Source organism: Pteropus alecto, unplaced genomic scaffold (genome assembly GCF_000325575.1).
Source record: "Pteropus alecto unplaced genomic scaffold, ASM32557v1 scaffold123, whole genome shotgun sequence".
Lineage (NCBI taxonomy): Eukaryota > Metazoa > Chordata > Mammalia > Chiroptera > Pteropodidae > Pteropus > Pteropus alecto.
The window spans coordinates 7,395,171-7,422,002 of NW_006433950.1; the positions used below are offsets into that span (position 1 = coordinate 7,395,171).

At 51.4% G+C, this 26,832-nt stretch overlaps 2 protein-coding genes across 2 annotated transcripts in view; one reads left to right on the forward strand and one right to left on the reverse strand.

Annotated features, from left to right (window-relative positions):
- Positions 1-398: 398 nt before the first annotated feature.
- On the forward strand, positions 399-6,100 carry ARL2BP (ADP ribosylation factor like GTPase 2 binding protein). The gene is made up of 6 exons (XM_006908783.3): positions 399-715; positions 1,435-1,496; positions 2,808-2,914; positions 3,848-3,933; positions 4,129-4,225; positions 4,706-6,100. The coding sequence occupies exons 1-6, from the start codon at positions 678-680 to the stop codon at positions 4,805-4,807; spliced, it is 492 nt and encodes a 163-aa protein (XP_006908845.1). The 5' UTR covers positions 399-677; the 3' UTR covers positions 4,808-6,100.
- The window catches only part of PLLP (plasmolipin), a 21,281-nt gene continuing 423 nt past the window's right edge, over positions 5,975-26,832 (reverse strand). The window contains exons 2-4 of the mRNA XM_025044601.1: positions 11,759-12,029; positions 9,669-9,791; positions 5,975-8,535 (exon numbers count right to left, since the gene is read on the reverse strand). Of these exons, the coding sequence (XP_024900369.1) occupies positions 8,419-8,535; positions 9,669-9,791; positions 11,759-12,029 (511 nt within the window). The 3' untranslated portion in view covers positions 5,975-8,418. The remainder of the gene's footprint in view (positions 8,536-9,668; positions 9,792-11,758; positions 12,030-26,832) is intronic.

The following is a 26,832-nucleotide window of genomic DNA, read 5'->3' on the forward strand; positions in this document are numbered from 1 at the left end:
GTAACTGCCTTGCAAATCTGGTCTGCATTATCTGATTAAAAAAGCTAAGCAGTCGGCTTTCAAGAGATTTGCAATTTATAGTGTTCTTAAAACCCGCTTTAAACTACTTAGTCTTCCTTTTAAATCTTGTAATTTCTAAATGAGGACATCGAGGCCTTTGGCTTGGATTTCTTCCTCCATAAAACGGGGCGACGTGAGATTTAATCACCGCTCAGCGCGTGAACACGTCAGTGACCCGTTGAGCTTTTCGAGGCCCAGCTTCCCTTCGCGACCAGCTAGCCCTTTCCCTCACTTCCTTTCTCTATTTTTGCCCCGCCCTCACGTCAGGCAACGCGCGTCTGTCATTGGCTGTCGGGACCCGCGAGGCGGTGGAAGGGGTTGCAGTGACCATGGTAACGGGAGGCGGAGCGCGGCCCCGGGAGGTCGGTTATCGACGCAGGGCCTCTGCGGCTGCAGCGGCTCTTGCCGAGGCCTGGCGGGGTGTGGATCCCCAGCCGGCGCGTGGCTGCAGCCGGAGAACCTAAGGCGGTGGCCTCGGCGGCAAGACCTCCCCGATGCCGGCTGGGGCTCTGCGGAGCGGAACGGAGGCTGGGCCCGGGCCGCGGGCAGGGTAGGAAGCCGACGGGCCCGCTTGTCCGCGCAGGGTGGATGCGGTGGCGGCGGCGGCGGCGGCGGCGATGGACGCCTTAGAGGAAGAGAGCTTCGCGCTGTCCTTGTGAGTGACAACGCCCTGGAGGCCGGGGCACGCTGGCGCTCGGCCTTGGCCGTTTGAAACCGGAGTCTTCGCGGGGTGGGAGACCGCCAAGGCTCAGCACATATTCCCCGGTGTGGATTCCGCCGCTGCTGCGACCGCTGGATTTAGGCCCGGGACTGCGGGGCGGGTGTCGCGCATCTATCAAAGCCTCCATCACAATCCCCCCGCCTCTAATCTTTAGTCGTCAGCAGAGCCTGGCGGGTTTGAGCTGCCCAGGCCGGACCACGGGTTAGAGAACCCTCTACCACAAGGGGCTCCTGATCTAATTGCGCCCCAGCCCCGGCCGGTATCTCGCCCGCGCCCGCTTCACGCTCACAGATAGATAGGTGTGGGGTGATAGTGAAGATGCGGTGAGTAGATCCCGTGGGAAATAAATGCGGAGGAGTCTTAAGATGTCTCATGCGACCCTTTGCTGCTTATATTTGTCCTTTTTGTAATTGTTTCATATCAGATTTTCTGAAAATGGAACCATTTCATTCGTTTTTGATGTCACAGATGCGTTCAGTGTGTTTTATTCTGTTTGGAATTGCTAGATTAGACAATGATCATTTTAATTGTTGAAACTGAGTGATAGGTAGTTAATTTTGGTATTTTTTCTTTTGTGCATGTTTGAAAATATCCATAAATTTTTTTAAAAACGAATTATTTGAAATAGCACCTAATCCAGGCATATTTTTCAGCTCTTCCGCTTCTGATGCAGAATTCGATGCTGTGGTTGGATGCTTAGAGGACATTATCATGGGTAAGCGTCCTTGCCACAATCTGACCTGTGGACTGTTTAGTTCTTAGACCCTTGCTTTTAAGGACATTGAAATCAATTTAGTTTTTAAAAGAGGGAAAACATCAAGCTGCATATAATTTTAATGTAGCTCAATGTAATATTAAGCTTTACTGTGGTTTGTCTTAGAGGCAGACAACCCATTGACTCCTTAAAACAACTAACACCTGTCGATTCAGGAGTTGGGAAAGAACTTTCAGGTAATCGTGAACCCAGAAGTGATGGGGCTCCTGGCAGAACTTCAGGAAATACTGACCTACTTTATTTCAGAGACTAAGAACAATTTCGTTTTTTAGTTTTTAGTTGTAATAGTTTTGTGACATAAACCACAGCACAAATGTCCATGAAGAAAGCAAGGTCGTCATACTTTTCAGCTGGTTCTGTATTGTCCTAGATTATGAGTTCCTGTTTGTGGGTTCATTTTGGCATCCATAAGTCCTACTGAAAAGCAGTAACACACTAAAGGTTTAAGACAAGTATGTGGGAGAGAAAAACAAACTTGAGAAAGTTTTGTCTATTGATTTTAAGTTTTCTGAGAATTAGGAAAAGAACAGTTATTTGGTGTTATTAACATTGTTTTTTAGTCTAGTTTAGTCTGAAAATCACTGACCAAGTTTTTGTACCTTTGGGTCCAGTAAAGATTCATACCCTTAACCCTGTACATAGATGTTTGTAATTCATCTAAATTACACCTCGCAATCCTATATAATAGGTACAATGATAATCCTCGTTTTTCAGTCAAAGAAACCGGAGCTTAGAGAAATTAAGTAACATGCCCAAGGTCACACAGTTCTCAGTGGCTGAGATAGGATTTGAACCCTGGCAGTCTAGTCCCTGTCAGAGCCCATACATTTCTTCACTGCACTGTTGCCATCACTGCTGCTGAAATTATATTAAAATAAGAGAACCATTTCATTCCTTTATGGTAATGTGAAGGAGTTCCCACGCCGCCCTGTATGGGTGTGTGTAGAATAAACTGGATGATGGTGTTGGTTGCACAATGATGTGAAGGTTCTTAATGCCATCAAACTGTACACTTAACAGTGATCAAAATGGTAAATTTTATGTTGTGTGTATTGCATTACAATTTGGAAAATAGAAAAAGACCAGATTGGTCTGTTTCAACATTTAACACTTCACTGATATACATTTAGCTTTTCCTCTCCTAGAGACTGACCATTGAGAAACCAGTTCTGACATATAATTCCCGCCTATTTATAACTCAGAATTGGTTTTAGTCTCCATTCAAAAATAAATTTTCCTATTGTGGTTCAGATGACGAGTTCCAGTTATTACAGAGAAATTTCATGGACAAGTACTACCAGGAGTTTGAAGACACAGAAGAGAATAAACTCACCTACACACCTATTTTTAACGAATACGTAAGTAAATTTCTATTTCTCATACCAGAGACTAGGATTTCTTTAATCTCTGAAATTTGCTTTACTTTTAAAATCCCACCAGTACCCTGCCAGGAATAGTAATTAGAATCTGGTTTAGTTCTCATCTCCTGTTGCTTTCTTCCAATAGGCTTTTGAGGCAGTTTTCCAGATGTTTGATGAGTTAACTTCTATTTTAAAAGATATGTGGCTTTATCATAATCCTGCTTTCAGGTGCCCTTTGTGGGGACACCTTGCATTTATATTTGGCATTTGGACCTTTTGGCTTTCACAGTTTTTTTTCTATCACCTAATCCAGCCAGGTACGTGTGACTGTCAGGTAAAAGTGAAAACCAAGACCGAGATCACTAACTAATTGGTGGCAGAACCAAGACTAGAACCCCCAAACCTCGACTCTTGACCCTGGGATCTTTCCACTCTGCGGAAGGCCCCGGAGCCTCCTGGAACGATCTCATCTGTCTGAGAACGGGTTGGAGCGTTCAGGACTTTCTTTCCTTAACATGGAAGCTTGGCATAGGCAGCGCAGGTTTCCTAAAGCCAAGCCTCAGCTTCTAAGCCCCCTGCGATTGGACTGTAAGCTTTCGTGTCTGTTCTATTTGCACAGATTCCATCTGCGTAGGAAGAAAAGCCCCACTTCATTCCTTCCTTCCTGCCATGGGGGTGGCAGCCTGGCTGCTCTCTCTGCCTACCTGAGAGCATTCCTCTTAGCAGTGTAGTTACCTGTCAGTGCCTCTCTCCCTTGGTGGGCCAGGTCAGCTCCTCCAGAACAGGACAGGAGCTGTGTTTTGGTTCTTTGTTATCCCCAGCACTCAACACAGAGCCTGTCACATAAAATAGGCTCTTAGGACAAACTTTCTGAAAAGAAGTCTTGTTTTCCTAAAGCGCGTGTGGTCTGACAGATCCTTTCACTTCCAGATCTCTCTGGTAGAAAAGTACATCGAAGAACAGCTGCTGGAGCGCGTTCCTGGATTTAACATGGCAGCTTTCACGACGACTCTACAGTAAGTCGCGCTTCCTCCTGCTTCGGTTTGAAAAAAAAAAAAGACATTTTTTTTTTCAGTGCTTGGACATCAAGGCTTAGAGCACTAAGCGGTTAGGTCCTAGGTGGGAGGGCCCTCCAAACCTTCGAATGAAATCTTGAAGAGACAGAATCTGTTCCATCATTTATCATGAAACAGCATCCTTTTCTTCTGCAGGCACCATAAAGATGAAGTGGCTGGTGACATATTTGACATGCTCCTCACATTTACGGATTTTCTGGCTTTTAAAGAAATGTTTCTGGACTACAGAGCAGTAAGTCACTCTTAGCTGTTTAGTTAGCCATATTGAACCACATAGAAAGTTCCAAGTACTGTTGTTGAACAAACCACCTCCTGTGCTTCTCTCCGTAAGACTGGCCAGTAGCAACTAGCAGGTGTGAGAAAGGTGAGCTGCTGTCCCCCAGCTGGGACCTGGTTCCCTTACTGAGGAATTACATTCTCATGTTTTGATGAAACAGGTCCCAGGGACTCTTAGGAACTAATTCTGCCTTGCCTTTCATATAATACGGGCTCTTAAATAGGAAAAATAAATGTTTTCCAGTGAAGAGAGGTGCACTGTTTAAGCGTGACCAGGGCCAATGCTGAGCAAAATGGAAGTCATCTCCCCTTCCTGTGTGTGCTCCCTGGCGGTCCCACTCACCCTGGGAGCCTCCTTCCCAGGGCCAGGGTTCTGAGCTGGAAAGGACCTCTTTTCGATTCCTTGCCTCTTGAAGCTGTTGTTTTTCCTGTGTAGGAAAAAGAAGGCCGGGGACTGGACTTGAGCAGTGGTTTAGTGGTGACTTCATTGTGCAAACCATCCTCTGTGCCAGCCTCGCAGAACAATGTGCGGCGCTAGCTCCCCCCAGGCAGTGAGTGTGCTCGGGACTGTGGCAGCCCAGGATCCTGGGAGAGGCTGCGGCTAATGACGGAAAAATACATCTTGGAAAGACTAGCTCTGCTCTGCAACTTTTCATTAACGTTAAGTATTGATGGGTCAAAAAAAAAATTACCTGACCCTCCCGGGGCCAGTTTCTCCTGAAAAACCTTGTGTTCAGTAACCCTAGTACCCCTCCCCAAGCAGACACCCCTCTCAGGGGCCTCTGAGCTAGGCTGGGCTGGAGCAAGCCCCCAGCCAGCATTCCACCTGGGGGGCCCTCCCGAGCATACGCATCGGTGTGTCCGCACCCAGCACCAGCCCTTGGTCCCAGCGGGCTTTGCATGAATGTTTCTGTGCACTCCCAGCTTTTTCCATGTCTCAGTTTCGGTCCTTCAGCCTCAGTGGTGTTTTTGACTGTTGGGGAATCTTCATCTAGGATGTCACTCAAGCCAGCTGCCTGTCGATATTTCCAGCGCTCCTGTCACCACAGCTCGTCCGGGCTGTAGGAATCAACTGAGAGAGACGTCCTTTACCTGAAAGCTACGTGTGAACATCAGTTCCTAGTCTGACATTTGCAGTCCTTGTATCACCCTATCTTCTGCTGGTCCTAATGTAGTAGTCCCTGTTTCTAGAACCCTCTTTAAACGTTTTTGAAAAAATATTTTTATAGATGAATACTCAGGCTAACTCAGTGGATATAATCTTGGAATTTCCACGATTACCCACTTAAAGATCAAAGTATTATATGCTGTGTGCTTTTTAGTTGTTAGTGCTGTGAAAGCAAAAACGCTCTCTCTGTTGGCGTTCCCGTTTTCCCGGGCACCAGTGAGTGTGCGCTCGGCCCGGAAGGAGATGAATGGTATCCTTGTCTTAGAGCATGTTAAGTGTTTATGCCGTTTTGCTTAAAACCCTTTCTGTACAAACTAGTTCGTTAGGTTTTCTGTCGGGGTTGGGGCTCTGCAGGTCCTTCATCCTGTCAGACACTTCCTACCAAGGTGGGGTTTTCCTGGTCATCTGTCTGCTTTGATTTAAAATACTGGCTTAGTACAGTGTTTGACAGAACATTATCGACCAGAAAACAGGGACATCACATCTCTAGAAAGAAGGAAAAACATAGTAGTTCGATTCCCAGTGCGTACCTTAAGATTTTTTTTTTTTAAGTGAAGAATCTACTCATTTTTCATTGGCTATTCTGATTGTAAAGAGCTGTATAGGCTGTGATTTCTGTACTGATGTGGCGCTCATTAAACACTTTTTGTATTACGAGTAAAATTTGAGGTGTTTTGTAAAAATCATGACTCTAAACAAGTCATCTTTGCTACAGCCGCCGCCATCGCGTTAGTACTGCTTTGGTCTTTCAAGCCGAAGGCTCTCAGAGTCAGCCTTTTGAAATGCTCCTTCTCCTGGGCTTGCTTTCTCCCCTTATTCTTTTTATCAGTGGGACTGCCCAGTTCAGGCCGGGCATATCGGAAGCACTCGATGAAGACTCATTGGTTGGTCCACCAGGTTGAGAAAGGTCAGGTGGACAAGTCCAGAAATGAAATTATGAAAAAAGAATGAGAAGGCAAACAATTCTTTTCATCCTTTTCCACTCAGAGGAGGAAACAGGCAAGCTTGTTGTGGTTTAATATTATTAGATTAAGCCTTCCAATTTCTTTTAAAACAAACTAGAAATCTGTCCCTCCATCCACACTGGAACTTATGTCATCACGTGCTACCTGGGGCTCAGGCCCGGCTTGCCCAGCCTCAGGAGACAGTTGCATTCTCTTATTGCCAAGCTCTTCTCGCCCATGGAACATGATATTCACCCAGGCTGCAGGGCCTGAGGGTTGGGTGGGAGAGGCACTGGCCAGAACCGAAGGTGGTGGTTTGACTAAGCTTGTTAACGGCTCTGCTGAAGCAGGCTCTGTATCAGGGTGTCGGAAACCTCTAGGACTTACCTAGCCCTTTGGTTTTTTTTCTAAACTTCAAAAGAAAATGGGTTGATCCTTAAAACTAAACACTCCGATGGCTTAATCCTGGAATGACTAATTTACTATTCAAACTGAGATACTTGAGAATAAAAAGGAATTCTGTTAACACTTATGCCAGGATAACAGGCATAGGCTGGGCCTGTCCCAGGCTAACTGGGCATGGGTATCCGACTTAATCCCCATCCCTTGGTAATGGGGTAGCTCATCCACAACAGTTTGAATCGAGTTACATTTTAATTGTTCCCAGTTTTCAAAAAAGGACCAAGGGGTACCCAGAAATGCCTTTGGCTTATTATTCAGAGCATATTTCTCTAGTGGTAGAAAAATAAGTTTTAAAAGGACCCTCACCCCTACCATCTCTACCAGCTCCATGTATCAAGCATGGCCACTCACTATGATTATATGATCTCCGAACTTCCAACTTTATTTAAAGGCAGGTGACATATCAATCTTAAGTTCAACAAGATGACTTCACCTGCCTAAAGCTAGGATGCTAAATGCTTTATTGTTAAGCTGGGACCCTTTTGAGAATAAAAAGAGATGCTATTAAATTTATGCCAGGACAAAAACAACGTAAACTGAGCCTGTGCCAGGCGAAGCAGGCAGGAAGTTCGTGGGCCTACCTCGGATCACAGAAGTGGCTGGTGGTGCTGAGTGACTCCAGAACAGGAATTGCACTATCGTGGGCATTTGGAACCTTTGTCCTGTTGTACCCTGCAGCTTCCTGGCGTTTATAACCATCCACAACCACAACTCTCCAGCACCTTTTCAAATAAGTTCTTCCATCTTTATTTGTGTAAAAAAACAACAACAAAGTCACCACCAAGCACAGGACAACTCACCAGGCAAGGTCTTGATTCTCCCTCCTCCATGTCCCATGTGCCTAATCAACAGTGTCAGAAAGCAGTTGGTACCGGCGTTAGCTTTTCCCAGGGGACGATTACAAACACGAGCTTGGGAAAGCGAGGGAAGCCCCGATGGGATTTCATCACTGAGAAGTCACTTAAAACCAGTTTGCTTTGGACAACCGGTGTGTTTGATACGCAGGAAAGGAGACCGTGCCATCAGAAATGTCTCCCTACAAGCCACATGTTGGCTTGGGGGAGGGTCAGGTCGGAATAGTGTTTTAAGGGATCAGAATGCTTTCATAAGCCCACTCGGCACTCCGGAACCAAGACCACAATAAAGAAAAAATCATGCTGCTTGTTAGGCTTATTCTGTGGTGGGGCAGGGGCTGCAGGTCTGGAGTCCTGTCCTTGTTAGTGTATTTAGTGCTGGTGAGAAGGCTGGGCCCAGCCTTGGTCATTGAAGTCCTCTAAAGACAAAGCAGAGGCAGGGAGCCCCTCCCTCCCCCGTCACCTGCTGCTGAACAACGTGGGTGGGAAGGAGTCTCGGCCGCTGGCCTGTCTCCAGCCCATGTGCGTGCCGACTTGGGCCAGTCAGAGGAAGGTCCGGATTCCTCAGGAGTGCCGGCTGGGCCTGCGTCTGATGGTCAGAAGAGCAAGTGTCGTCCCTTCTGAGCTGACTCCACGGGCTCAGGCCTCGGGCTTGCGGGGCCACCCTGCACCGTGACCCAGCTGCAGCCTTCAGCCCCAAGGCAGGCCGTGGCACGGGCATTTAGGAGTAGCCACCAGCCATCTGACTGGTGGCTGCATTGCTGCCCACTCCTCGCCAGGCCTGGAAGCTGAAGAAAGCACTCACTCCATAGGCAATCATCACTAAACACGAAAAAAACTGAAAGAGAAGAGAGCAAAACTGAGTCGTCCGCAGCATGGCCCAAGGGAGGGGTGGTGACAGTAATAAAAGCACCACGTGTACAGCTTGGGACAGGCTGACACTGAAACCTAGGGCCCCTCAATTAACTGAGACCAGTCGCTCTGGCAGCCACACCAACTGCTACTTAACCATACACTCATTTGACATCTAATTGTTGGGGGGCTGACATTGTATTCAAGTGGGAGAAACCGTTAACCACACAGGCAAGGATGTTAGACTGTGATGAGGGCAACTGGATAATGTGCTAACGAGCGACAGGTAGGACCCGCTTGAGACCCATTCCAGGGATTTCGTTTTAAAAAGAACATTCAAAAGCGACCCTAGGAATTTTCTGGAATCAGTTCACAAGTGCCCTACACTAGTACCTGTGGCTGCATTCAGAAGCCCCATGTCTCAATCCCGTCAACTGAGTTCACTTATTTCAAAACCATCCTCACCAGGAAGAGCGCAGGAACCCAGTCCTGGTCTAGGTCCTGCCTGGCCCCGGAAATCGTCTAGGGTGTTGCTTCATCTCAGAGCCTCAGTTTCCTTCCCTGTCAGATGGGACTGGTACCCCCTGTCCTCATTGGGGACTCAGCATCCTGTGAGGAAATGTCTACAGGGCCTCGTGGAATGAGATGTGGCAGGCGTGTGTGTGTTGGGGGGGGGGGCCTGGTTCACTGTTCACTGCCTATTTGACGTGCAGCCTGTTTAGACTCTATGGGAGAGCCTGTGAATGCCCCAAAATGGTCTAAACCAAAAGGTCTTTGCATGTGTCCCTTTGAAGGTGGGGGGTGGGGCAATAGTTTTTAAACAGATTTTCCAAGGACGTACATGACCCCAAATCAGTGTGCCACATCTGATTTACGGCAAAGTTCAACGGTTAACCCCAAACCCATTCACCACCACAAGGAGTCTCCCAAGCATTCTACTTCCTCAAGGTTTTACCGTTAACATGGAAGACTGAAAGCCTGGCTCCTCTGAGACCTGCTGAGATTAGGATGAGAACTCAGGAGGTGGCAGCTGCCTGGAGCAGTGGGGGTCCAGGGGCACAGACCTTGCTTTGGCCAGTCCCCTGTGACTGCCAAGGGCGCCCCGGGAACCATACTCACGGAGGCAGCTGCACGCTGGTTGTACGGCCTGGTGCCCTTCAGAGACGTCGGCTCAACCGCAGCAGAGCAGGTGATGAAGGCTGTGATGTAGAGAACGGTGGCTCCCACGTTGAATATCATCAACTGGCGGGGGGAGGGCGGAACAGGCTTAAGACATGAGACTTCCAGTAACTGGAACCCCCTGGTTCCCACCAGCACACCCCTTAGGAGCCAGAATGGGCTGGGGCTTGAGGACTGGACTTTCCCACTAAAAGGGCCTTGGGAGGCAGCAGTCTGAGGCCTTCTGAGCAGGGAGCGTAAACACACCCAAGGCTGAGGGGAGGGGAAATGGTGGGAAGGCTTGGTTAGGGGCAGCGACAGTCCCAGCAGGCGAAACCCATTCCCGGTGGCGGGAGGTCCAGCGCAGACCTCTGAGTGCAGCAGCTGAAGAGCCCCGGGCTCCTCCTGCTGGCTCGGGGCCAAGCCCAGCTTCCCCCTCCACACACCCCCAAATCCCGGCCTGGCCGTTGCCACACCTGGCTCTGAGGCCAGCCCTAGGAGGGGGTCTCCTATCCCTCTCTGGCCCCAGAGGGAGGAATCTGTCTGCCAAAAGGCCACATCCTAGTCTCAAGGTCCCACATCAAATGTCAGGGTGAGGACCCAGAAGGAGCCCGAGCTGGGCCCGGAGGAAGGCCCTCAGCCGAAACTGGGCCCAGGTGCCACTTCCCCACCGCCTGGCCCCTGAAGCCAGTTAACTGCAGACTGGTGGCCCTCGGACATATTTGGTTCAGTCCATAGATTGTTTTTTAAATTACCAACATTCTAAAATGAGGTTTCATATGAAAACCTGAAGATTTCATAAAAACTTTACATCTTAAAATATCAGATTTGGCACCAGGGGGCCTGCTTCCCCACCAACGACGGCGGACTGAGCGGAGGTGGCTTCCTACAGGCAGCTGGAGGCTGGGCTCTCCTGAACCCCCTCTTCCCACGTCACATATCTTGCCTGCCCTGCAAGGGAGCGTGCAGCCCCCCCATCCCAGAAAAACCCCAATTTGGCAATCCCAATCCAGCCATCTCTAGATGCAGGCGAGCCCTCCCTGCTGAGAGGTCCAGGAGTGTAAGACACCACCCTGCCATCGCGGCCTGGGAAAGGAGTCGCCTGCCACCCACGGCAGGGCTAGAGCTGTGCTGAGGGGCACCAAGGCCCCTCCATCTCTCGAGACGTGGGGCAGGGGCTGGACCCCAGCCAGGGAGCCAGGCCACCCCCTCCTCACCCCGGGATCGTCCCTCCAAGCCCAGTGCCCGCCGCAAACATCGCCTGGCTCCTGCGAGTGATGTCAAGATCTAACAAACCACTTCTGTCTTAAGGATGACTCACGTTTCCTCAGTGTAAAAAGTCATTGAATTCCAAACAATGCTGCCTAGTCCCAGCCTTGCTTGTCTTACAATCATGTGCCTCTCTCTCCTCTCTGCTCACTGAAAGCCTCAGACCCCAGCTGCAGGGGTTTTCCGGGTCAGAGAAAAAAAAACCAGCACTTTCTCTGTGTCCGGCCCGGGTACTTCCTACGGACGCGCTCAGCCCTGTGTCCTGAGGAGACTGACCTGGGTAAACCTGGGACGCCACCCTCTCCGGGGCTGCAGGGGCCTCACTCTGGAGGCAGCGGGTGGCCAGCCCTGTGGCGCCGGAGCCCGTCCCGCACACACTGGACCCGGCCTCCAGGCCCAGGGCTGTCTGTCTGGGCCCAGCTGGATCAGAGACCCTCTGCAACACAGGTCCGAACTCCGACATCCCCCCAAAAAGGCAAAATATTTTCACGACTCCGAATGGCCTCCAGTCTCTCCATCCAACAGCACACTTCTGCTCACTTCCCCGGAGAAAGGCAAGCCTGTGTCCTCCCTGGCTCAGGCTCCCAGTGCTGAGAAACGTTGGACACCCAAGCCATCAGCCCCTCCCCCACCCAGCTCTGCAGGCCTGCTGAGGGCCAGTGAGGACTGCAGCCAATCCCACCCCGCCACGTCCCACTTAGGGAAGGTCACACTGTCACAGCTACTCCCAGAGGCAGAGGGCTTGGCCTGGAACCACCTCCAATGTCCCCACCCAGACTTACCACCAGCGGCCAGGGCACCATGTACAACTTCATGTGCAGCTGAAACAGGTAGATGACAAAGACGACGATTGTCACCAGCCAGAGGAAGACAGCGACGAACATTACCCAGCCATAGGCTGGGTACAGGTGGTACGGGGTGTCGGCAATCAGGGCCCATACCAGCAGCCCCAGTACCTGGAGGGGTGAGACAGAGCCCCCAGCATCAGTCAAGTTGAGGGCCACAGACCAGAGGCCTTTGCCATAACGCTCCCTCTGCAAGACACATACATTTCTCATTTAGTCAAGAAATATTTATGTAGCTCCTGCTGCACACCACTGTATACCAAAGCAAGGCCTTGCCTGGTAGCTTCTTTCAGGTCTCAGCTGAAATGTTTCATGCTCCAGGACACCATCCGCTCTCCTCCAGTCCGGGTTCCAGAACCCTCTTCTGTGCTCCTGCGGCCCCCCAGGACTGGAATTGTTTCCTTCCCCAGACTGAGCTCCCCGAGGGCAGAACGACTGTCTCACTCAGAGCTGGGTCCCAGCATCCAGTACAGGAACCGGGTCCTGCCAAGGGCTTAGTAAAAGCTGCTGAAAGAAGTCACCAGCATGTTCCTGAGGAACAGACAGGCACAGACTCCCAGAGGTGGGAAAATGAGCAGCCTGTGTCCTCTGGGTGACCTCCACCTGGTGCCCCACCAAGCCCTCTCCACCCCACCTTCTCTGATTCTAATTGCCCCGCCTTACAGGTGAAATCGAGCCTCAGAGAAGCCAAGCTGTCACCCTGTTCCCAGGTAGTAGGGTGGGCCCTGGCAGACAGTGTGTGTAGCTACTAACGGCATGGACTCTGGCAATGGCTGCCTGCTTTAAAACCTCCCTCCCCTTACTGAGTGACCTTGTGCAAATCTACAACCTCTCTGTGCTGTGGTCATCTCATCTGTCAAATGAGCATAATGATCTCATCGGGCTGCCTTAAGGACCCAGGAGTTCACGTACGTATGACAGAAGCATTTGCTTTTATTATTCCCAGCTGGGTACACTGCACCTGCCCCAGCCCTCTGGGCCACAGGATTCTACGCAGCCCTCGTGGGGACGCCTGGGGGACCATGGCAGGGTGGGCCTGGCAAAGGGTCTGCTGAGGCAGGGAGCTCGGGAGGCCCACAGCTGCACCTCACATCCTGGCCTCCCTCACACCTCTCCCACCCCCTTCCTTGCTGGCCGAGATCCCCCAAGCCAGGCCGTCCTCCTCCTCCCCAGGGGCATTCTCTGCAGTCCCTGGTCAGCCAGGCATGACTCGAGTTGGTCACTGAGGGGAGGCGGGGTAGGTCTACCATGGGGCTTCGGAGAAAGGCTCCGTTGCTGATGAAGAAAGAAAGAGGCTCTCCTTTCCCCTGTGCGGCATCCAGGCGTGTGGCACCAAGGCTCACAGCAAGCCCGTCACCAGCCCGAGATGTGCCAACCCTCAGTCAGATCACAGAAGAGTGATTCAAGAGCAAAAATCTCTGGCTGCTGGTTTTGGGGGACAAAAAGTTCCGCTGGCAGCTCATCCCAGCTGACGTGCTACCGCAAGCTCCAGGACCAGACTTACTTAAGGGCTCATGACCCAGAGATCGCCAGAGCTGGGTGCCTGCCAGACACCCCATGTAAAGCACCCCACCAAGACCAAAGAGAAGTTTCTGTATCGATCCCCCTATCTGTGGGGTCTGGACAAGAATGACCTCAGCTGAGCGGCCCAGAATCCAACAGCCCCTCTGCCGACCCTCCTCTTCCTGCCCCTCCCTCACAAGAGGCTGGGGAAGGTGTAGCTTCTCTTTCCGCTGCACCATGGGTAAGGGGTGGGGCGGAGCCCTGGGCCTGGGAGTCCCGAGCTGGGTTTCAATCCTATCTGTGCTGTGTGACGCTGGGCAAGCACCTTCCCCTCTCTGTGCGGCTCACCCGGCCGACTCTGGCGAGGGCCGCCCACTAAAATACAGGACCCCCGAGGAACCCTGTTTTGTTCACTGCTGTATCCCCAGTGCCCAACAGCACACAGTACCTGCTCAGTAAATATGTGCTCAGGAGCTAACAGGTCTAAATGTCCTTATCCATGAAACGGGGGTCGAAACCCTGCCCTGCACAGGTGCTAGCGACTAAAAGAGGAAGCAGGTGTAAATCAGTGAATCTGCTCCTCTAACCACCACAAACAGTCTGGCGGTGGCCCATGGCACCCACTCTACAGACAGGCAAGGTGGGCCAGGGAGCAGAGCCTTGCCAGTAGTCGCACAAGCTGGGGACAGAGCCCTTACCAATGAGGACCCAGAGCCAGGGTGTCTCAGCACAGGCCACCCCACACACCCTTTACCACCCGTCCTTAGGACACCCTGCCTGAAACAGACACATCGGGGGGCCAAGAGCCTCCGGAGCTGGGGGAAGTAACTGTTCTTAGCAGCATGTCCTGGGACCCTCCCAGGTGAGAACTGGACATGACAAACGATTCTCTTTTTCCTTAACGCGGTCCTCGCAGGCCTCTATGCACTGTGTTGCCTGGTTCCAATTCTCTGAAAGTAAATTAGAAAATGCAGTGGACTAAAAATCAAGAAAAGACCAATTCAGGTTTACGCTAATGCGCACGTATCAGTTATCAGTGCTATCACTCATAGACTCAGTCCCAGTAACCACTTAATGCCCTCCAGCTGTGTGCCGGGCCTAAAGGAAGCACCTCCCCTCTGATTTCACCCATTCCCCCATACCCCTCTCATCACACTATTTATCATCTCCATTTTCCAGACAGAAGCTCAGAGGGAAATGTGCCCGCGGTCATTCATGGTCACCTGGAAAGAGCAGGATTTGAACCCAGATCGGTCCTTCTCTGGAACCTAGGCCACTAGAGTTACTCAGTGATGCGTGCAAAATGAGGACAACCAGCTGGCTCCGAGGGCCAGGCCCCACGGGCACCCAGGCTCCCCCGTCCCTGCCCTGCCCTCCAGCCCAGCCCGTTTCCAGATGAGCGAGCGCAGCCTCTGGGAGCTGAAGCTGCTGGATGAGCAGTGGGGATCTCTACTGTTCTGCTGCCCTGGCCTTGTCCCCAGGGGGCCGCCTCGGTTTCTGCCCTAGAACAAGGAAGGTCCATTCCACCGTCTGAACCAGACCGACTGTTTTTTTCCCTGTCTCCTCTCTCCCAGCCCCAAGAATCTGAAGGGAGGACCCCCACGCAGGGCCCCATGGAGACCAAGCTCAGGACAGGGCACTCCCACGTTCGCTGACCCCTCTCCTGGCCTGGGAGGTGCTGCAGGGGAGGCTGGGCCCAGGCTTCGTCTCCAAAAGCTGCGGGAGCTGCTGGCCTCCTGGCTGTGGACCCATGTACTCTCGTGGGGAGAAGGGACCCGAGGACTTGTCTTATGCATTCGACAAACACCTGTTGAGCACCTACTGCGGTGTGACTGAAACAGACAAGAAGCCCTGCTCTCGTGGAGCTGCCACCCTGCCAGGGCGAGCCAGCTCGGAACCCAGGATGCGAGTGAAATTCCAGTGGATCTCAGGGTAAGTGCCATGAGGGGGAAAATCCAGCCGAAAAGGGATAAGGAGCGCGGGAAGTGGGGTCACTCGCAATTTTAGATACGAGGTCAAGAAAGATCTCACCGGGAAGGGGACATATGAGCAAAGGCGGGGGGTGGGAGAGAAGGGAGGGAGTTGTGTGGGGAGGAGCAAATCTGTGCCTTTATATCTGGGACCCTCTCTCTGTAGGTGTCTACGCATACATCTGCGTGTCTTACTCTTAGACACACGCACGCACACACGCGCACGCGCACACACACACACACGCACACAGAACCAAACCTCAACCCCTCACCTGTTCTAAACTTTCCGAAGCCCCTGAAATGCCTCATTAGCCAAGCACTACAGATAAACAAAGAGAACTGTCTGGGAACCTCAAAGGTACAGGCCTTTTTTTTTTCTTTTTTCCTGAAAACTTCAAAATTTGGGGATAGGGATTTTCTCTTTTAAACAAGGACTGTGAAAAAGGACACGTTCCTACGTGCCCCAGGACCTTGGCACCTCCAAAAGAATTTGTAAACAATTGGATAACAGATATTTTTGTTGAAAATCACCTGCAGGATCAGAGAGGAGAGAGAATTGTCACAAATGCCAGACCAAGAGGCATCCTCGATTAGGGAAGCCCTGATCTAGTGACTGGTGTCTTTATAAGTGGGAAATTGGACAGACACAGGGCTAATGTCATGTGACGATGGAGGCAGAGATTGGAGTGATGTGTCTTCAAACCAAGGTATGCCAAGGATTGCTGGCAAACACCAGAAGCTTGGAGAGGGGCATGGAACACACGCTCCTTCAGAGTCTCCAGAAGGAATTGACTTCGCCAACAACTTGACTTTGGACTTCTAGCCTCTAGAACTGTTTCAGAGTCTCCAGAAGGAATTGACTTCGCTAACAACTTGACTTTGGACCTCGCTAACAACTTGACTTTGGACTTCTAGCCTCTAGAACTGTGCGAGGATGAGTTTCTGCTGTTTCAAGCCACCCAGTTTGTGGTACTTTGTTGTGGCTGCTTTAGGAAACGAATGTATATCTTTCTTAGCTACTACTCTTTGCATCTGCGGGTGGATGTCACGATCTGACTTAACTGTGATGCCGGCACCAGTTCCGATGGAAGCTTGGCCTACTACTCACTTACTCTCTGGGTTCAAGCTCTGGTCCTGCCCACTTACTAGCTGCATGGCTTTGGGCAAGTTGCCGAACCTCTCTGTGCCTCGGTGCCCTCAACTTTGAAGTGTGCCTACCTCATGGGGTAGTTCTGAGATATTAATGAAGACATATTGATAAGGTACTTAGACCAGCACCTAACAGAGGCTTAACACTCAAAACATGTTCTACCGTCATTATCACTCCGAGAAGTTAGAATGTAGGTTTTCCAGTCCATTCTCTGTGTCTGGTTTCCTCAGGTCTGAATAGTGCCTGCAGTTCCTAGGGGTGTGAGGTCATGGTGAGATAATGAATGTATCTAACCTTGAGCACCAGGCCCGGAGCCAGGGCCCAGCAGATAAGGGCCCTATGTCAGTGCGGGCCTCACCCATCTTTCAGATAAGGCAGATGTGGGCTTATCGGAAGGAGAAGTCCTCAGAAGTCCACCCGCCCAGCCCTAGGACACCTCCTGGAGCTGCACTTCTGCTGCCTCCGGTCCGGGCAGAAACCCGTTACCCCTGTAGGCCTCGGTCTTCCTCTCTGTATAGTGGGAGCAGGGAGGCTACATCCACTGTTCTCCAAGGAAGCCAGACACTCAGTACAGGCCTCGTCCAGGGACCCGAAGCCAGGGAAAGACCACCAACCCCGCGAGCTCTAAGCTAACTCCTCTCACAGCCAAGGACGGTCACCCCAAGCCTCCTTTCAATCCTCCCCATTTCCCGGGCTGGGTCGGAACCTTGTAGATGCACCATGTGGTGTTGGGGGAGTCGACTAACCTTTCTGCTGTTCCTTCATCTGACTTGCTGGGGAGAGTTCGCCTATCCTGGGCCCCTCCCAGGTGTGTCGTGCAGATAAAATGATGTGAAGGAAAAGTTAAAAGCCATCGCATCGTGAGTGGCCATGACGGCTGTTAGACGACAGGGTGTTGGGAAGGGACAACCCCAGAGGGAGGGACAGCACCTCGGAGCCTGGAGGCTGCTACCGAGCTTTCAAACTCAGCACCCACCAGGCAGGCAGGTCACAGAAATGACTAAGGTGGGCCAGGTGGCCTCTGTGGAGCTGGGAGTGTCCTGTTGGTGTCTGGTAGCGGGGGTGGGGGGGTGGGGAGGGGTGGACACAGGCCGAAGCAGCCAGAACTTCTAACTTTTCAAAAAGAGACACTAGAAATTTGAATTTCTACGTGAGATCTTTAGCTCTTTAAAAGTTGAAAACCAAACCAAATGTTTTAGAAAAAATACGAGGGCAGGGCCCACCCATCACACCCAGGGGCTCCCTTTTCCCCCGTGCACCATCCAAGAAACTGAGGCCCAGGCCGATGACGTGAACCCTTCCCGGGCTTTCCTCTCACAGGGACACGGCTAGGCCGTTGGGGACACTCAGAACTTGGCTGAGCAAGCCCAGCCTCCAACCCCGCCCTGGCCCTTCTCCCGACAGTGAAAGGGACTTTATGAGGACAAAAAGCCACCTATTGTGTCACAGGAGACAAAGGCACAGGGGACAGAGGCTCCAGGCGCCTGGGCTGGTCACGGTGTCGCATGCCACCCGCTCCCTGTGCAGAGAGGGTCGGGCTTGTGGGGAAAGCTTCTTGGAATTCCCGTGCTACACACTCTGGGCTTTCCAGAAGCCTGGGGGCATCACTCGCCAGCTCTGCGGGAGGGGCGAGAGTAGATGAGAACCCTGCCCGAGCCACTGCCCAGCCTGCCCCGGCATCGTCTGCTCTCCCGAGCCTCCCTTTCCTTATCTGAAAAGTGGGCATGTGAGCTACCAAATCCAGTCCCTCAGTCACTGAACAAACTCTCCCGAGGGCCGCTCTGTCTGGCCAGGCGCAGCAGCTCCCAGCCCAGGCTGTCACAGGGAGAATGACAACAGATCACCTCCAGGGCTTTCTGAATGAGGCCTTTATCACATTACCTGTCATTTCTGAGTCCCAAGGCTCGGAGATTTTTCTAAATCACAGAGATGGAAGAAGAGGTTCCTACATACCTACCCAATGGCCCAGACACCCCTAGAGGTCCCGAACGACATCCTCCAGCCCCTCCAGCCCCTCCAGCCCCTGCGTGCATGCCTCATGTCATGGAGCCCGTTGCCCCCATTGCTCCTTTGGGGGCTCCCTACCTAAGGGTTTTAGAAAAATATTCCCAATGCAAAGCTCAAACTGCATCCTGCTCACCCCCACTCCCCACCTGAGTTCCCGGAGACCAAGCAGTTCCCCCGCAAACCACCCCCAGGTATATAAAGGCTGGTGGGGGCCCCTTGAGTTACATCCCCAAGGCTCTCCCTGGCTCCCAGGGCAAGTGGCAATGCTCCTGAGTTTTCAGAAATTCAGACCTCACCTGCCTGCCCTCCTTCCCTTCTTCCCTCACTCCCTCAGGGGTCTCCTGGCCCACCCCAGAAAGCCTACCTGTGCCTCCCAGCACCGAGACCCTTATAGCCATACAGAGCCCTCCCAGGAAGACCTTGGCCCTCTTGTAAAGCCCCCAGTCACATCCAGCCCCAGCCCCCTCAGCCTTCCTCCCTGAGCCCAGCTCTCTCCATGCAGAGCACTTGCCCCATTTCACAGATGAGGAAACCGAGGCTCTGGGAAGATCTGGACCGGGCCCGAGGCCGTGACTGACTGTGTGGTGGGAGCATCGCTGTCCTGGAGGCCAGATCAGAGAGAGGCAGGGCCAGCCCAGAACCCTGGGTGGACAGGATGACGGAAACTCATATTCTCAGCATGCAGACAGGTCCCCATCCTGCCATCAACCCTCCAGAGAGAGGTGACTATTGGGAGCATTCGGACCCTCACGGCGCTGTGAGGCCTGGCTTCTGCCTAATGTGAGGGTCTTCTCTATTATCCGACTTCTTCCTGAGACACTGGCTCTAGTCCTGACTCCAGCACTAATGTTTTGGGTGACCCTGAGCAAGCCCCATCCCATATTAACTACAAGGAGGGATAGGTGACCCCGGCTGGGTAACCTTACACAGGGTGGCAGATTATCTGTTGTCTGACACTCCCCCCGTCCCCCCCCCCCCCACACACACACACACTCCTACTGAAGCTGGAATGTCCCAGAACAGGCTCTGGGCCTCGCCTGCTCTGCAGCCTTTGCCTTCCTTGCCCTCTATGATACCCTGGAGTGCCACCCCGGCCTCTCCCTCTTGGACTAACCCAACCCTGTTAGTATCCAGGGCTAGGTTCACTGGGCTGCCAAGAAAAACAGGCTCTCCTCCGCACACTCACATTCCAACTCGCTATGGGGTAGATGATGCAGGTTTTCCAATCTCTGAGCAGGACATCAGGGCCTGGACCTCCCTGAATGCCACCACAAACAACTTATCAGTGACAAGGAGTGACCAATGCTTGGCTCTGCCACTCGTACAGAAACAGCAACCACCCATTGCATGGGGACAGCTTTACAGCCCTTACCTCTGTCAGCCCTGCTGTGAGCCATGTCCTCATTCCACTTACAGATGGTAAAGAAAACTGCCCAAGGTCACCTAGCCAGTAACACTGAATTCACGGCTATTGCTTGCAGCTGTGTGATCCTGGGAAGGTGTCTTCCCCTCCCAGGGCCTGAGGGACCTTCAAGTGCTACCTTCATAGCTTTTGCAGTACCCACAAACTACATGAACTATTTTTTACTCAATATTTTCATTTATTTGAAAGATTTTTTGAAAAGTTATTTATTTTTTAAACTCATAATATATGTGACATGGTACATAACAAAATGGTGTTTTTAACACATCTCCCTCGTCCCCAGATACTCAATTTCTTCCCCAGGGACAACTAAGAGTGGCTGCTTACGTGCCTCTCCAGAGACTGTCTACACACACATGTACACACGCTTCAGACAGGTGTGTCTGCATATAGTCCGTGTGCATTTCTCCCATACAAATAATAGTGTTCTACACATACAGTTTTGTACTTTGTTTTTTCCGCTTAACCACATAGCCTGGAGAATGTCTATATAGGGCTGCCCTATTATTTTCTTTAAGGGTATCTTTTTACTAACTGCATAACAGGCTATTGTAGAAATGTATCATATTTAACTAGTTCTCACTGATGAATGTATATATCACACACAAATTAGTTAATTATTTTAAAAGGAAATTTTTATATCACTAAAAAGTGGGAAACCTGCATCATCTACCACAATAGAAGCTAACTATAAAATTAAGTAGAACGAATGTATAACAGTGTTGCTACATCCTAGATAGATACAGTTGTCTCCTAGGGTCCAGAGCTCCCTATTTAAAATAGGGCGGTGAGGGATGGGAAGGTGCTAAAGATACTTTAGCAGCAAAATGAGACTGTCCTCTCTAGTAGTGTCTTTCAGGGGTATGACTGACACTTTCCAAGTTCTACATAGCAGAATTTCTTTATTACCTAGGAGTGGGAAAGTCCTAACTTTGAATCGATTTCCAGAAGCCAGAAAGAAAAACGGAAAAAGAAAGAAAACAAAAAATTGAGCAACATAAAAACAAGTCTGTATGGCAAAACAAAACAAAAAAACCACCATGAGCAAAGTCAAAAAACGAACTAGGAAAAAAATATTTGCAAATTATCTAGAGCTCCTACAATTGATAAGACAAAGACCATCAACTCAGTAGAACGGGGAAAGAATACAGACAAGGAAATACAAACAGATCTTAAACATTTTTAAACCTCACTCATAAAAGAAGTACAAAACAATGCTACATCCACCTGCCATTTCACCCATCGGACTGTGGGGACAGGCACTGTACCTGGTAATACACTTAGGAGGACGGATATGAACCCTACAGAGGGCATTTGGCAATCTCTACCAAAATTACAAACTCACATACCCAACCCAGCGGTCCCACTTCTGTACAGTACAGTACAGATGCACTGGGTGGCTGGCAGCGGCCAGAGTGGAAACCCCAAGTGTCTGCCAATGAAGGGGCGGGCCACACAAATCACACCACGGTTGCACAGTGGGATGCTACAGAAGCCGTCTCGCTCCACACATCAAGAGCCAAGGGCCGCCAAGGCACATGTTTAAGTGAAAAAGAAAAGATACAGAAGGACTCGGACAGACTATATCCCCAGGGTAAAATGGGGAGAGGTGGGCACCTATCTGCACATTTCCACGCATCTCCTTTAAGAAACTCGAAATGGTATCTGGGAAACTAGGAAGCGTGGGACAACTCTAACCAAAAGGGACAGATTTTTCACAGTGTTCTTTCTCACTCTATTTATTCCAGAGCATTGTAAATATATTACCTATTAAAGAAATTAAGTAAATAAAGGATTAAAAAAAGATACAAACAGCACAATGTGCACTGATACAGAACATCTTAGGTGTTTTGCCAAGGGGGAAAAAGGCATGGCAGGGCACGAGCATGCAGGGCACGAGCATGCAGTGCTCCCCCTTTTTTTTTTTTTTAAGTGAGGATAGGTGTTCTGTGTAGAATTATGCATCGACTGGCCCTGGAGCCCTGCACACATTATGATGGCCGCCTCACAGGACTGGTCAGGGATAAGAAAGAGTCTCTTTTTATTGATAACCCTTTGTACTGTTTGGCTGTTTTGCTATATGTCTGTATAATTTTTTTCAAACAATAAAACAATTTTTAAAAATGGGTCCATCGGTAGAGAAATGACTAAAGAGCTGAGGCCACTGTGACATCGTGGACTACCCTGAAAGACTTTAAAAGGGGGGAGACAGCTCTGTATGACATGAAGAGACTGCAGGGGCCCTGAGGGGGAGAAAAGCAACTTCTGGAACAAAGGATACAGAATAAAATCATCTATGTTTTTAAAAATGCATCGGACAAAGAACTGGAAACACCCCGAAACAGTGGTCCCCTTGGGGAGAGGGGTTGGTGATCCAAGAATAAGTTTAGCCTTATCTGTAACAGGTTTTTCTTTTTTTTAAGGAGAATGTGTTCATATATTTATTACACAATTACAGTTTAATTCCAAATACTCAACACCCTCTCTGTCACAGTGGGGAGTGTGGGCGGAGCTAACAGTACAAGGCACTGGTTTGCTCCGTGTTGGAGGAAGCCCGTGAGCATGCAGGGCTTGGAATGCTGCACGTAGAGACTGAACCCACAGATCTCAGAGCTAAGGAAAGCACTAGGAGACCCCAACAATTCAATCCCAACAGGACCAAGCTCTGCTCGTACTTCTTAGACCCCAACAACCTCACCTAAGCAGCTTCTTCCTGGAGGTCAGAGCTGACCTTCAAGGCCCTGCCCCATTCCTGGCTTGCCTGCTGGGGCTGAAGGCAGAGCTAGGAGCACCTCGAGGAAGAGTTTTCTAACACTCCCGAGTGCACTAGGATGGAGTAGGCCGCCTTGGGAGGGACTGAACTTCCTGTCCCTGGAAGCTTGCAAGTTCATGTTCAGCATGCACCACAGGAACTCTAGGAACAAGCATAAACGCCCTAGGACTCTATGACACCTGTGAATTCTAAGTGCCCTGCATTCCAACATAAGTGCCCTGCAGGCTTTGTCTTCCATAGTCCTCATAATCCCACCATCACCATTTTACAGACAAGGAAACTGAGGCTCAGGGAAATTAGGGAATCTATTCAAGATCACACAACCAGGAAGGGGCAGAGCCAGGATTTGAACCCAAGGCTTTCTGCTTCCAGGCCTGTGCTCCCACCAAAACTCTTAGCACCACCACAGGCCGGATCATTGTGTTCTAATGGCAGGTGAGACTTCTGATCTGTTTACTTACCTGCAAACCAACCCAGGAGGCAGGACAAGAAGAAAAGAAGGTGCCAAAGGCAATGGCCCTGTTATCACAGGACATTCCGATGGCTAGCTCCTACATCCTGGGCAAAAAAAACCGCCCAAGCTATGGTCTGGTTCTGATCCTCCTTAGTTCTGCCCCCTTCGAGACATTTCAGAGCCCACTTCTGTCAGGAAGCCTCCCCTAGCGGCCTGACTCCTGATAAGTCTTCCCTTCCTGAAGTCCCTCTCTTCCCCTCCAAAGTACCTAGGAACTCCCACCTCCCACCCAAAACAAAACAAAACAAAAAGCAACAACAACAACAACAACAACAAATAATAATAATAATAATAGTAATAAAAACAGGAAGCTAGAGCCAGGCTCTTAATTCTCACATCCGAGTGCAAATCCCAGCTCTGCCACTCTACCCTATGACCTTGGGCAAGTTTCTCTCCCTCTCTGAGCCTGCTGCCTCACCAGGAAACCCAGGTAAGATCGTCCTTCTCCTCAAGACTTGGGGAAGATTTAAAAAATAAGAAACACGGGCACTTAACAGCATTCATTTCATACTAATTCTATAAAGGCTTTCGGACCAGCCATAGGCACAAGTTAACCACAGCTTCCAGAACATTCCTCTACTCCACTAGCTACCCAACGGTCTGCAGCATTAAAGTCTCTGGGTTATTACAACCAAAAGAGTTGCCTCTAGATCGAACTTGCCTGCTTCCTTTTTTAAAGATGCTATTTACATAAATTCATGTTTTCCTTTTTGCCTAGGCTGCTAGGAAGCTCAGCAAAGAATCAACTGCCTCAAAATTGCTACAACTTCATGCTATAACGATCTTTTTAGTTAAGTCAATCCCCCCCAACACACCAACTTTCAAAAATAAATTAATTCTTCTGTCTTATGCGGCTTAATATAATACATTCCATCTACTATTCCTTCAGGAAGTAGGTGGAAAGGGCAGAATGACAAATCTGTAAACACTGAGGTTGATTTTTCAGGACACGCGTAATGTTGGACATAAAGCCCATCTCAAGGAGCTGAGGCCTTTCTAGCTGCCCTGTGCCCCACTCCCTGGCCCCTCTTCTCACGTCTGGACCACGTCACCAAACTCTGGGAAACAGAGGGGTCTGACAGAAAATTAGCTTTCATCTTCCCATTTACCACCTCCTCCATGCAGCCTTCCTTGATCCCCCCATGAAAAGCACACCCTCTGGGCACCTCTCTCACAGATCAAGAGCTCCTGGAGAGCAGGCTCTGGACCGGAGGTCTCCATCACTCCCCTCAACAGCACCAGACCCTGTGCCCCAGAGGAGCAAAGCTGAGCATGATCATAAGAGCACAGGCCAGAAAAGTCAGGCCGCTCAGGGCTTAGGTCCCCTGTGGCAGAGGGCCATGAGATCTTCGGCAAAGAACTGACCTCTGAGCCTCAGTTTCCTCACCTGTAAAATAGGGAGGAAAAAGAAGATATAAAGCCCTTGGCAAAGGGCCTGGAGCCTAGTGGGGACCTGACTGGTGGGAGCTGTGGCTTCCCAGCAGATGTTGGTACCCGTTGAGTGAACCCCGCTGTGTGAACCCCGCTGTCTCAGACCCAGTGGAACTGTCCGTTGCCAGAGAAACAACTCAAGAAGCAGCTTCCAGAAGCAGACGTGAATGCGCTAAAAGGTGCAGCCCTTCAGAAGTCTGATGGGAGACCTTGGTCCTTCCGCTAGAACCTCAGCCACAAAAGCACCGCTGGGAGTGCAGAGGAGGACCACCTCACCCACAACCAGGCCCTGGGAGTCTGGATGTGTGTCCGCATCTGTGCAGTGGGACCTAAATGCTCGGGACTGGGCCGCTGAGCCCACTGGGACCCCTAAACCAGAGACACAGGAAGTCACCGAGGTCCCTGCAGGCACAGCAGGATACTCCCCTTACTCCAATTCTCACTGTTCACATGCAAAAGGAGCTGGAGGTTCCGGACCCGTCTACCAGGAGCCGACCCCAGGGTCCACCCCAGCGCTACATCACTTGGCCCAGTAGAGATCTCTCCGCTGGTCCAAAACCTCCCAAGGCTGCCGGTGGAACACGGTCACCACCTCTCTCAAAAGGTACTCAAGGTGCGCTCAGTTTCTGGCCACCCCAGAAACAAATGCTTCAAGTCCAGTTTCAACACCCCGTTGGCCACCGTCCCTCCCCTTCCTCTCCCTTCTCCCCTCCCCAAACTGGCTCATACAACTTCCTGCCCTTTGAACACCCTTCCCCTACCTCCGCCTCAGATTTCTGTCAAGTCCCTGCTCAAAAGTCACCTCTCCTCCATGAACCCTCCTGGACTTAGAACTGATCTCCCTCTCTTCTGCCCGTTCACACGGCTGGGGCCCGGGCTTCCCTCCTGGGCTGTCGTGCCATTCACAACCACCGGAGCCTGGCACAGTGCCCAGCTCCACACAGGCTCTCCCTACCTGTCAGCTTCCTACCGAACCCCGACCCTACCCGCCATCTCCGAAACAATTCTTGCAGAATTAAAAATATAGCTTTCTGGGCTGCACTTCCTGAGATTCAAATTCCAGTTCCACATCTTTTCCGGAGGTGGGGACCAAGAATCTACATTTTAAACAAACCTCTCCAAGGGCATCTGAGGCTAGGGTGGGGGAGGGGGGCTCACAGGGAAGAACGGAGTAATTCGGAAACAGAGGTATCACTGACCCGGGAGGCAGGCCCCCACCTGGGCTGGGGGTGGGAGGTGGGCGCAGCGACCCAGCCTTCCAGCCCGAGCCTGGCAGCCTTGCTAGGACACAGCAGTCACAGGACGGCAGGAGGGGCCCTGAAGGAAAATGGACCCTCGCCCACCTCCGAGTCCCCCTAGTCCTCTCAAAATGGCCCAGGCCCTCGGCTGGGGGAAAGCTTCTCACAGGGGCATATTCCTGACTCGCACCAGAGGATACTAGGGGAAGAAAGCTGACCTCCCCGCTCCAAGTCTGTAACGAGTATGTGTAGAGGGGAAGTGGGGTGTTCTCAACGGTCTGCCTCAGCTGGGGTCTTCAGAGGGTCTCAAAGACATAGGAGTCTTACCCCTGGCTTCCCACAAGTCACTCCTCCCAGCGCTGGGCGCTGAACCTCCGCCCGCGAGGCCCGTCAAACCCGCCGGAACCCGGCGGGTCACCCAGCGTAAGCCAGAAGCGCCCGGCTCCGGCACGGGGGCCCACAGGGCCATGCCTAAGTGTGTGCGTTGAAATAGATGTGCCCTCTCGATTAGACCATGGGTGTTCTGGGGTGCAGCCACGCGGAGCCGCAGGGAGCTCGGCAGAAGGTTAGCCAAGAGTGGACTTTGCCTGAGGCTGGGTCCTCTGGAGGGCGGGGGCACTGTCCTTGCAAAGACAGAGAGGTACGCAGAGCCCGAGGACACCTAGCGCCCTAGGCACATCCAAGAGAGTCGACAGAAGTCAGACCGTGGCTCATGCGAGACTTTCTGTGAGGGGCCTCTGGTGACCACCTGGGGGGATGGAGGGGCGTTGGAGTGGGCTCTGAACACCGGCGCATGGCGAGTGTGCTAGCATGGACCGCAACAGGGACTCTCGAGGTGAGAGGGTGCCAGGGTGATCTCCGGGGCATCGGTCCTAGAGGCGCCCCGGGGTAGGCACGGCGCGTCGGGGCGCGTGTGAGCCTGGGCTGGGGGTGTACGAAGTGCGAAAGAGGGCCTCCCGGGGCTCCCGATCCCTCCAGGCCCCGCGGGTACCCCACACGCGG